Genomic DNA, 11,615 nt, shown 5'->3' on the forward strand with positions numbered 1-11,615 from the left:
GTATGAAATGGCATTTCAAATGCTCATCTAAATAATTCTAAATTGCTCTTGAGGGTTATGATCTCTATCACACTTTTAGGCAGTGAGTTCCAAATATCCATAACCCATAGGTGATTTTTTTCTCTCTCAGATATCCTCTAAAACGAATGTGGTTTCCTTAAAACTGTACCCTTAATTATTGACCCCTCTACTAAGAGGAAGAAAGTTCCTTCTATCTACCCTGTCTATGCTCCTCAGAACTTTGTATACCACAATCAGATCCCCCACAGCCTTTGCTCCTCCAAGAAAAACAACCCCAGCCTATCACTCCTTTCTTCATTGCTTGAGCTGGAGAGATCCAGCTACATCTTGGTGAATCACATGCACCCTTTCAAGTGCAATCATATACTTCCTAGTATGGTGAGCAGAATTACACATAGTACTCCATGTTGGCCTAACTAATGTTGTATAGAGCCCTTGTAATCAGTGCCTTGACTAATAAAAGCAAGTAAGCCGTATACTTTCTTAACCAATTTATCTGCCTGTCCTGTTGCCTTCAAAGATCAATGGATATAAAAACCAGGTTCCTCTGTCATTCCTAGGTTCCTACCATTCAACCTGTACTTCATTGTTATGTTAGCCTTCCCAAAATTCATCACCTCACACATTTGTGGATTAAATTTAAGTTACCACTCTTAATCCTATCTGATTAGTCCGTCCATGTTGTCCTGTAATCTAAGGCATTCCTTCTCATTATTCGCCTCACCACCAATTTCTGTATCACCTATGAACTTACTGATCATGTCTTCTATTTCCATGTCCAGATCATTAATGTACACAGTTGTAGAAGTCATAGAATCCCTACAGTGTGGAAACAGGCCATTCACACCACCCATTTGAAGAGAATCTCACCAATACCCACCCACTAACTGTGTATTTTCCATGGCCAATCCACCTAACCTGGACATCTTTGGACTGTGGGAGGAAACCAGAGCACCAGGAGGGAACCCATGCAGACTCAGGGAGAATGCTCAAACTCCACACAGACAGTCATCCAAGACTGGAATCAAACCTGAGTCCCTGGCGCTGTGAGGCAGCAGAGCTAACCACTGAGAGACCTTGCTACCTAGGTGTTTTCAGTTGTCCCTTCATCTCTCCTATAACTTTACTGAAACAATGCCAAAGGAATCATGCTGTCTTGCTCTATAGCTATTACCTGTACCTTCAATTTGAGGAATGCGCCTACTCCGTTCCATAGGTACAATGGGCTCTGCCTCAACTTGGGGTTGGCGCAGCAATCCAGTATTAATAGCTGGAACAGTAGAACAGAAAATGCTTCTAACTTACAGCAGCTTTAGAGGGAAGAGATTGGGACAGTTGTAGTGTGTCTATCTCTGAAACAGGACATCCCGAAATAAGTTCCATCTGCTCCAAAGACGTGTTGTGACTTCTCTGAACAGGTTGATTAGAAAATATCTTGGAATACGTGTGAATTCTTCAGATATTGTGAAAACACGAGAACTGGGGAAAATGAACCAAAGGTTGGGTTTAAAGCGTTAAATCGCACAACTGCAAGAAAGGATACTCCCAAAATCTAGATTTGCAATGCCGAGTACATCTTCCCAGCACGGAATGCTGAGGCTAGGGTCCATTAGGGGACCCTGAGGAAAGCGGGAAATAAAACTGGGGTCTCGGTTGGTCTTCTGAGCAGCGGTAGACTCTTTAAGACAGGAGGAAATTTTCCCGCTGAGTCTGTGCAGTTTTGTTTTTGATTCACATGCAACCAGACTTTGACATTTCCTCAGTTGTGAACAGTGCGGTTTACCAATGCAGCCTGCGAGCAACATTTGAGGGTTTTGTTTTTGTTTCTTGCAGACTAACTCTCTTCCTTTTCGATTGTCTTCTTTTTCAACGTAAATTCCTCTCATTTTGAAAAACGAATGTGGCTAGAAAATTTCTTGAGGTGCTGTAAATCCGGTGTTTCACTTTTCTAATGCAAGCATTATTCTTTATATTCGCCATGGCGCTCCAATCTGTCAGTTCACTCTTGACTCTGACATTAGTCGTGTCTCTTAGAGCGGGGTCCATCACCAAGAAGTAAGAACGCTGCTATTATCACCGCCTCAGGAGCACTTAAGTCACTTTGCTGAAGGTTGCTGTCTAATAACGATATCTCTCTATTTCAGATCCGCACTGTCCTGCTGAACATGGCTCTTTCTTGTATCTGGAGATTTTGGGTGGCGCTAGTCTTGGTGCCCTGTAGCCTGACTCTGGGCTGCGAGCAGTTGGCATTCCACAATGCTGAGACGAAAAGCAAACTGACTTTAATGGTGCGTCTGAACTGATCTTGATCTATTCCCCTCGCCAGGATTTGTGTATGTGGCATTTTTAACCTCTGAATTTCGTGTTGCAGGGTAGAAAACTCAGTCTGCGCTGCCTGAAAATGACACGAATGCCCCATGGCCATTCACTCATTGATCTCACGGAAAATATTCAGGTATGTAGCCAGCACAGATTCTGAGTTGTACCTAGCAAAATACTCAGTATTCTCAATGTTAAAATAATACTGGATCACAAAGCTATACCTTAGAGTAAGTGAGCTAAATATCACACAGCACCGGGTTTGAGTCCAACAGGCTTATTTGGAAGCACTAGCTTTCGGAGCGCTGCTCCTTCATCAGGTGGTTGTGGAGTATAAGATCGTAAGACACAGAGTTTATAGCAAAAGTTTACAGTATGATGTAACTGAAATTATGTATTGAAAAAGACCTGGATCTTTATGATCTTATACTTCACAACCACCTGATGAAGGAGCAGCGCTCCAAAAGCTAGTGCTTCCAAATAAACCTGTTGGACCATAATCTGGTGTTGGGTGATTTTAACTTTGTACACCCCAGTCCAACACTAGCTCCTCCAAATAATTTGGAGTAACTAGCAGGCTTTGTAGGACTGAAATGTGGAGGAATCCCTTCATTCAGAAGGTGGTGAATCTGTGGAATTCTCCATCCCAGAGGTTTCTGATCACGTCGTCCTTGAGTAGATCTGAGATTCTGAATGGAGAAAAAAAACAAGGAATTCAAGATGGTCTTGAATGGCGGAATGGCCCAGCCTTGCTCATTTTTCTCAGGTTCTAAATAATTCTTTTAAAATTCGAATAGTGACACATTTCCGCGAAGTAACATTTTTTTGTGTCCAACAGGGGGAAGACACACTCCTGCTTATCCACCAAGCATTGGATCAAATCAACAAGATCTTCATTGAGAACCTCAATACTGCTCCCTGGGACTCTGACCGGCTGGAAACCTTTCTGATTCATCTGAGTGAGCAGCTGACAAATCTGAACGGATGTGTGGGAGACCCTGCAGCGTCCACTAGAAGCGAGGAAATTCAACAGGACTTCAGCAAGATGAGGGAGCTGCTAACGCAACAGGTATGGGCGATTCATGTTTTACTATTTTACATCTAGTGAAGTTCGTGTAGACAAACCATGTAGCAAGGTCCATAACTTTGTCACTACTCAGACTAGGGCTGACGAGAGATGTATTAGTGAAGAGTTTCTCTGCTGAGAATGTCTAGTGAAATTCCTTAGAAAATTTGGCTTCCAATATCAGTAGCTCAAGGGTGGCACCGTGGCTCAGTGGTTAGCACTACTGCCTCACTGGAGCCAGTCCCAGGTTCAATTCTAGCCTCGGGTGACTGTCTTGGTGGAGTTTGTACATTCTCCCCGTGTCTGCATGGGTTTCCTCCCACAGTCCAAAGATGTGCAGGTTAGGTGAATTGGCCATGCTAAATTGCCCATAGTGCTAGGTGCATTAGTCAGAGGGAAATGGGTCTGGTTGGGTTACTCTTCAGCATCTGCAGACCTCAATTTCTCCTTACTCTTCAGAGGGTCAGTGTGGACTGGTTGGGCTGAAGGGCCTGTTTCCACACTGTAGGTAAATCTAAATTCTGATCATTTAATTATCACGTTAAAATCAGCATCATGATATTAGCAATGCCCAAAAATGACTGAGATCAAATGAATGCTGATATTCTCACGCGAAAACTGGAGTATGGCTTTCAAATAATGTGCAACTTTTGTATTCCCTTAAAATTCGGTGCAGTCCTGCTAACATGTTTCAATATTTTTGCCTTTCAGGGATTCAGTGACTGTGCCTGGGAAAGAGTCCGCTCTCGCACCATGTCTTACTTACAGCAGATTCAAACCATAATAGGACGAATTCAGAGGGAGGCCAAGCGATCATCTTAATCAGAATATTTTCTAATACTGGAGGAAATTGATGGGTTTTTTTGTAATTCGGATTTATTTGCTATTTACAACATTGACAGACTTACCGCTCTCACTGCCAGGGATGATAAGGAATAACAAAATTGTCACGTAACAGGGGCCCTAAATTATTTTATATTGTATAATGTATTGCACAAGCTTACTAGTGTTGCACAAAGAAGAAGTAAATTGCACAAACGTTTTAAATTATTTATATTTATTGAATCTAACTTATAACCGTGTGGAAAAAATGTTGTTTAGAAGGTTACTTTGTTACTCACATCTGGGTTTCAATAAATATATTATTGCATACTCTCTTTGCTTCATAATTTTTATTAATTTCTGTATTACACTGCAAGATTATATTAATTGTAAAATTGTTCATTTATTAGTGATATTATGAACATTTAACTTAATTAGAGACTCTTGTCTGAAGCAGAGTGGAAAATCTAGACAGAGAGCATAATATAAACTCATACCAAGGTATAAGGTCATGCAAAACATTTAAGCATTTTTTCAGAAACAAAAGATATTTTATTGCATTTACATCCTAACGTTGCTGGTCTTAAAGAATGCATAAGAAGCATCAGGATGCTAAACCCCTGAGATTAGAGGTTTTATTTGTTCATTTGTGGGATTGGTGCATTATTTGTCAAGCCAGCTTTTAGCGCCCATCACTAATGGTGCTGGGGAAGGTGATTGTGAGCAATCTTCTTCAATAACTATAATATTTGGTATGTGGGTATATCCACGGTGATGTTTGGGAGGGTGTTACAGGATTTTACTGAAGGAACGGTATTATGGACTAGGCCTGACCCCCTCAAAACATGTCAAGGGAGCAGCCCAGACCCTAAGTTTTCTAGTTGTTTTAAGCAGGTTGAGGGCGGATGTTCCAGGAGTAATGCAGGTGGCTCAACCATACGGTTTCAGATAAAACAGAATTCATTTTACATAGGGACAAAAGAAAATTTAGGAAAAGATAACTACTTGAAAACCGAATTGACTCTATCACAATTTAATGATGCTGTTCCAAACATTGGCAACATCCCCTTAAACACCCCCTTGACAAAAAAAAGGTTAAATCAAACACAGGTTCTTACAGGAGAGATGTCAGAGAAAGAAAGGATCAGCATGGAGCTGTTTCTTAGATCAGCAGTCTCAAAACACTGACAGCTTGCTAAAACCAAACCAAACCAAACCAAACCAGAGAAAAGCTAAGAGAAAGTGAGGACTGCAGATGCTGGAGATCAGAATTGAGAGTGTGTTGCTGGGAAAGCACAGCAGGTCAGGCATCATCCGAGGAGCAGGAAAATCGACGTTTTGGGCATAAGCCCTTCATCAGGATGATGCTGCCTGACCTGCTGTGCTTTCCCAGCAACACACTCTTGACAGAGAAAAGCTAAGCTGGAAGAACTGGCCACTCCCTTTCATTGTACAAGTGTGTTTTATTTTAAACTTAAAAATGTCTTCATGTAGTTAAACCCAGACATTTCAGAACCTGTGCCTTTATGACCTCGCAAAAAAAAAACAACCTTGTGAAAAGAGCAGCATCATCATACCCCCCTTAAAAAAATGAGCCATCAATATCCAAAGATGGCTTCATTTTAAATCCCCTTGATACTACACTGTTTGTACACAACTACACCCATATACATTACATTGACTATAAACCTGCAAACATGCAGTACTATGTTCTGTTTCAGTCTGTTTTACTCCTGCCACTGTATGCATCCGTTTCTCATCCAAGTCTCGATAATGCGTCAGCAATCACATTTCCTTGTCCTGCCTCATGCACAATTTTCAAATAGAACGGTTGTAACAACAAGCTCCACCTAAACAATCTGAAATTTTTGTCCTTCAATTTCTCCACAAACCTCAATGGGTTTTGATTTGTGTACACTGTATGATTGTGTCAGACACATTACTGATAACATAAATATTGAAATGTTGTAACACCAACACCAAGCTCAGATTCTCCTTCTCAACTGTCGAATATTTCTGCTGATGCATGTCCAATTTCCTGGAGAAATATCCAATAGGTCTTTCCATTTTCTTGTCAGCTTCCTGTAAGAGCATAGCACCGATACTGACATTGCTTGCATCAATAGCCACCCTGAGTAGCTTTGTGTAATTAGGTGTGGCTAACACTGGGGTTTGTGGTTAACACAGCTTTCAGGCTGTCAACCGCCTTCTGACAGTCTGCTTTTGTTATGGACTAAGCCAGACCACTCAAAACATTCTTAAGCAGGCAGATAAGACCATAACTTTGTAATTTGTTTCGGTAAGCTGTACAGTGAAAATTACCCAACTTAAGTTAGCTAGGGTTCACTACTAGATTTTAAAACACACAAAAATTTATTCACAAAATTACACAAAGAACAGAAGAAAGAACCCCTACAAAACTCAGTCTATTCAAACAGGACTTAATTATGTTGTTCCGAATATACACAACAATCCTAATAAGCAAACTCCCTTTAAAAATGAGTATAAATGGAATGCATGCTTACAGGTTGATGTTGAAGGGCAGAGAAGAGATAGAGCGTTTCCACACAGCTCCCTGTTGAACTTCTCATCAGTCAGACTGAACTAAAACTGCTCAGCTCAGCACAGCTAGCTCGAGAGCTGACCACTCCCCTCACTTTATACAGGTCACTTCTAAAACATGGCCACTTTGGCTGAAGTCTCATCATAAGTTATATATGAACAAAAGGCTTCTCAAAATCCTTTTAATCTCTGTACCAAACCAGACTGATTGAAGCCCAGCTCAGTTTATTACCCCTCTGAAAAAATCAAGTTCAGAGTATCCTTGAGCCAAGGAATAGCTTCTAGAAAAAAGGGACTAGCCTTGTGACACTCTCCACTGAAACTTCTTTCCTTTCTTTAGTAGTTCAGTGAGTAAAGCAGCCAAACTGCTAACATTTATGAATTTTCAATATCATCCCCAGGAACCATTGTGCTGCTATTTTGGTCAATGGTATGGGAAACTCCCCAATTACCTTTGTTTTTGCATTCTGAGGGGCCATTTGCCCATGTCCAATAACATGGCCCCGGAAGGAAACTTGGGCTTTGGCAACTTTTACTCAGGTATATCACCAAACTTGTTTCCCGAAGTCAATCGAATAATTCTGATAAATGTTGCAAATGTTCCTTCCACGTGTGACTAAAAATCACCAGGTCATCAATACAAACTATATTATTAGGTAATCCGCAAATGACCTTATTGGCCAGTCTCTGAAATGTGGCTGGCACATTTTTCATACCAAATATCATGACTTTGAACTGACACAGTCCATTCAGCATTACAAAAGCCAAGATTAGAATCCCTACATTGTGGAAACAAGACATTTGGCCCAACAAGTCCACACTGACCCTCTGAAGAGTATCCCACGCAGACCTATTCCCCAACCCTATTACTCTACATTTCCCCTGACTAATGCACCTAGCCTACACATCCCTGGATACTATGGCCAATTTAGCATGGCCAATTCACCTAACCTGCACATCTTTGGGCTGTGGGAGGAAACGCACACAGACACAGGGAGAATATGCAAACTCCACGCAGACAGTCGCCTGAGGCCGAAATTGAACTGGAGCTGTGAGGCAGCAGTGCAAACAACTGAGCCACCACACCGTGCCACCCAAATTGACTTCGCTCTTCCGGACAAAGGTACGTGCCAGTACCCTCGGAGCAAGTCCAATTTAGAAATATGAGTTGCTTGTCCCACCGTTTTAACACAGTGTTCCAAATGTGGGATCGGATATGTGTCAGTCTTTGTAACTACATTGACTTTGCGATAGTCTACATATAGCCATTGGGTACCATCTGGTTTTGGCACCATTACTATGGGTGAGCCCCAGTCACTGTAATTCACTTCAATTATGTTGTCTTGCAGCATACATTCAATCTCCTTTTGAACCTGTGTCAACTTCAGAGGATTCTGCTGATAGGAATGTTGTTTAATTGGAACATTTCCTTTATCGACATCATGCATAATTAGGTTAGTACTTCCCAGCTTATTTCCACAAATAACGCAATCATTTATCCCAATTTTTGACAACCTCCTCATTGTCCAATTTAGTCTGAGGAATATCGAATTCAGAATCATTTTAACATGGTTCTTCACTCTGTGTTGTAATCAATAACACATTCTCCTTTGGTTTTCCTTCCCTGTCAAAATACCTTTTGAGCATATTTACATGACACACTCTGTGAGATTTATTTCTGTCTGGCGTCCTTATCAAATAGTTCATCTCACTCATCTCCTTTCAACTTGATAAGGTCCATTAAACCTTGCTTTTAAAGTTCACCAATCACTGGAAGTAATACTTTATATCCGATAGCAAAATCGCAAATTTTTGATTTCTTCTCTGCTTCCTGGTTCATTGTGTGCTGTGATACCTTTAACTGTAGTCGAGAAACTCCCTTCCTCTATTTAATCATTCCTGAAAAATTGAAATCACACAACACCAGGTTATTAGATTAGATTCCCTACAGTGTGGAAACAGGCCCGTCGGCCCAACCAACAGTCCACACTGACCCTCCAAAGAGTAACCTACCCAGACCCATTTCCCTCTGACTAATGCACCTATCACTATGGGCAATTTAGCATGGCCAATTCACCTGACCCACACATCTTTGGACTGTGGGAGGAAACCAGAGCAAACCTACACAAACACGGGGAGAGTGTGCAAACTCCACACAGACAGTCACCCAAGGCTGAAATTGAACCTGGGACCCTGGTGCTGTGAGGCAACTGTGCTAACCACTGAGCCATCGTGCCACCCCAACCGGTTTCTTTGGAAGCACTAGTTTTCAGAGCTCCGCTCTATCATCATGTGGTTGATGAACCACCTGATGAAGGAGCCATGCTCCGAAAGCTCATGCTTCTAAATAAACCTGTTGGACTATAACCTGGTTTTGTGTGGTTTTTAACTTTGTACACCCCAGTCCAACATCGGCACCTCCAAATCCTGAAAATTTGATACATAGTCCAAAGATGTGGTCTCTGAATTATAACTTACCAATTTCTCCATAATCAATTTTAGCAGACCTCTCACTTCATGCCCAAAACCTAATTCAAATGGATTGAATTCGGTCGATTCATTTGGTGCATCTCTGATGGCAAAAACTACAAATGAATTAGTTTCTCCCAATCATCAGAATCGTCTTGACTACAAGCCCTCAAGATGGTCTTTAATATCTGATATCACCTTTCTGGAGCTCCCCATGATTTTGGATGGTATGCATTTGATTTGAATTGTTTTATTCCTAAGCTGTCCATAACTTCCTTGAATAATTTTGATGTAAAGGTTGACCCTTGATCTGATTGTATCTCTGTGGGTAGTCCACATCTAGTGAAAGCTTTAAGTAACTCCTCTACAATCCTTTTAGCTGTGATATTGTACAATGGAATGGCCTCTGGAAATCTAGTAGACACATCTTTTATTGTTAACAAATACTGTTTCCCACTTTTTGTTTTAGATAGGGGTACTATGCAATCAATTAAGACTCCTGTAAAAGGTTCTTCAAATGCAGAAATAGGTATTGAAGGTACGGGTTTTATTACTGCCTGTGGTTTTCCAATTACCTGACATATATGACATGTCTGGCAAAATTCAACTACATCTTTTTGCAGTCCAGGCTACTAAAAATGTTTTTGTATTTTAACTTGAGTTTTTCTTACCCCAAATGACCTCTTACTGATAGTTCATGTGCTACACGCAGTACCTCCTGTCTATAACCCACTGGCAATATGACTTGATGAATGTCTGCCTATTTCTTGTCTGCCTGACTATATGATGTTCTCCATTTTCTCACTGAGACATCATTTTTAAGATCATAGCAGCCCAGGATACATTTGGATTATTTTACCTTGCATGCCTTTTGATACAATTGGTTTAGTTTCTCATTCTTTTGCAGCAACTCAGTTAATTTTTCTGAACTAATGGTGCCTGCTTTGTCATCTATTTGCTCCTGTTTTATCTCAACATTTGATCACACAGGGTCTCTGCTAATTCCACTTTAACTTTCTTATCTGTACTGTTTGATCTCTCCTGTTTCAACTGGTGACCTTGTGCCTTCATTGCCATGCAATCAGGAAATATCCCAGGATATGTGTCCTTTAATAGTTCAGTTGCCTGGATTTCCACTGGCTTTTCAAACATAGTAGGCAGCACTCCCACCTGTGGATCTGCTATATTGTTAGCCAGGACAAATTGTATTCCTGGAGCTAAGAGTTTGTCCAGTACTCCTACCATGACTTCCATACTCTTCACTAGACAGTCTAATCTCATTCTACATAATTGAATGCTCCTTGGCTCACCACGAATTCCCATTACTAGCACCTTTCCATCAATAGTTCTTCAGAGGTACATATTTCCTCATCTTTCAACATCAAAGATTGAGAGGGTCTTCATGATATTATAACATCTTTACCTGCTGCTCCTGGCCTATGCGAGTAAACTTTGCCTTCGCAAGTAGATGGTTTAAGAAGATTTGGCATTTACTCCTTAACCAACCTCCAACCATTCTGCTGCAGCTTTTTAGCCTCCATTGTGCTTTCTGTTACCACTCCAACAAAATTCACTGGCTTATCCTGTTTTCCTACATCTGGCTTCCCAGTGCTTTTTCTAACCTACCAACACTATGATTTCATATGGTTTACTTTTTTGCAGTGAATACACTGGAGCTTTTTAACTTCTCTTTCCCCTTCCAGGGTGATCTTTTTACCCAATGGTAAATTATCCTTATGATATTCACCAAGATCTACCTTTCCCTTTCCACAGGACGATTTCTCCTTTCCCCAATTTCTATCCCTCATAAATTGTAATTGAATTTGGAAGCCATACTTTGATTTATGAAGCAACTCATAATCATCAGCCATTTCAGCTGCTAATCTCGACCTTTTAACCCTGTGCTCTTCCACATGAGTTCTCACTACTTCAAGAAGTGAATTTTTGAGCTCCTTCAAAATAATCATCGCTCTAAGAGCATCATAGGTTTGCTCTATTTTTAATGACCTGATCCACCGATCAAAATTACTTTGTTTGATACTTTCGAACTGAATGTAGATGTGACCAGGGTCCCTCCTTAGATTCCTGAAACACTGTCGGCGTCTGAAACAAGCTCATAAGCACTTAAAATTGCTTTTTTCACCTCTTCATATTCCCCAGATACCTCCTCTGACAGTGATGCAAAGACCTCACTTGTTTTACCTATAAATCTTGTTTGAATCAACAAAGCCCACCTGGTCACTGGCCACTGCATTTGTTCAGCCAGATGAGATGAAAAAAGCTTCCACATTCTTCTCATCAAATTTAGGAAATGTCTGGATATATTTAAACAGATCGCCATCGGGTCTTTGGCTAC

The 11,615-nt window shown here is 40.9% G+C and overlaps 1 protein-coding gene across 1 annotated transcript; it reads left to right on the plus strand.

The window, feature by feature from the left end:
* Window positions 1-1,999: 1,999 nt before the first annotated feature.
* On the plus strand, window positions 2,000-4,228 carry LOC122539638 (interferon alpha-2-like). The gene is made up of 5 exons (XM_043674637.1): window positions 2,000-2,014; window positions 2,166-2,309; window positions 2,393-2,476; window positions 3,179-3,409; window positions 4,118-4,228. Exons 1-5 carry the CDS (start codon window positions 2,000-2,002, stop codon window positions 4,226-4,228), a joined length of 585 nt encoding a protein of 194 aa, XP_043530572.1.
* The last annotated feature ends 7,387 nt before the right edge of the window (window positions 4,229-11,615 follow it).

This window comes from Chiloscyllium plagiosum, unplaced genomic scaffold (genome assembly GCF_037043375.1).
Source record: "Chiloscyllium plagiosum isolate Xiang-an unplaced genomic scaffold, Cpla_swu_hap1 HiC_scaffold_32, whole genome shotgun sequence".
NCBI classification, from domain to species: Eukaryota; Metazoa; Chordata; class Chondrichthyes; order Orectolobiformes; family Hemiscylliidae; genus Chiloscyllium; species Chiloscyllium plagiosum.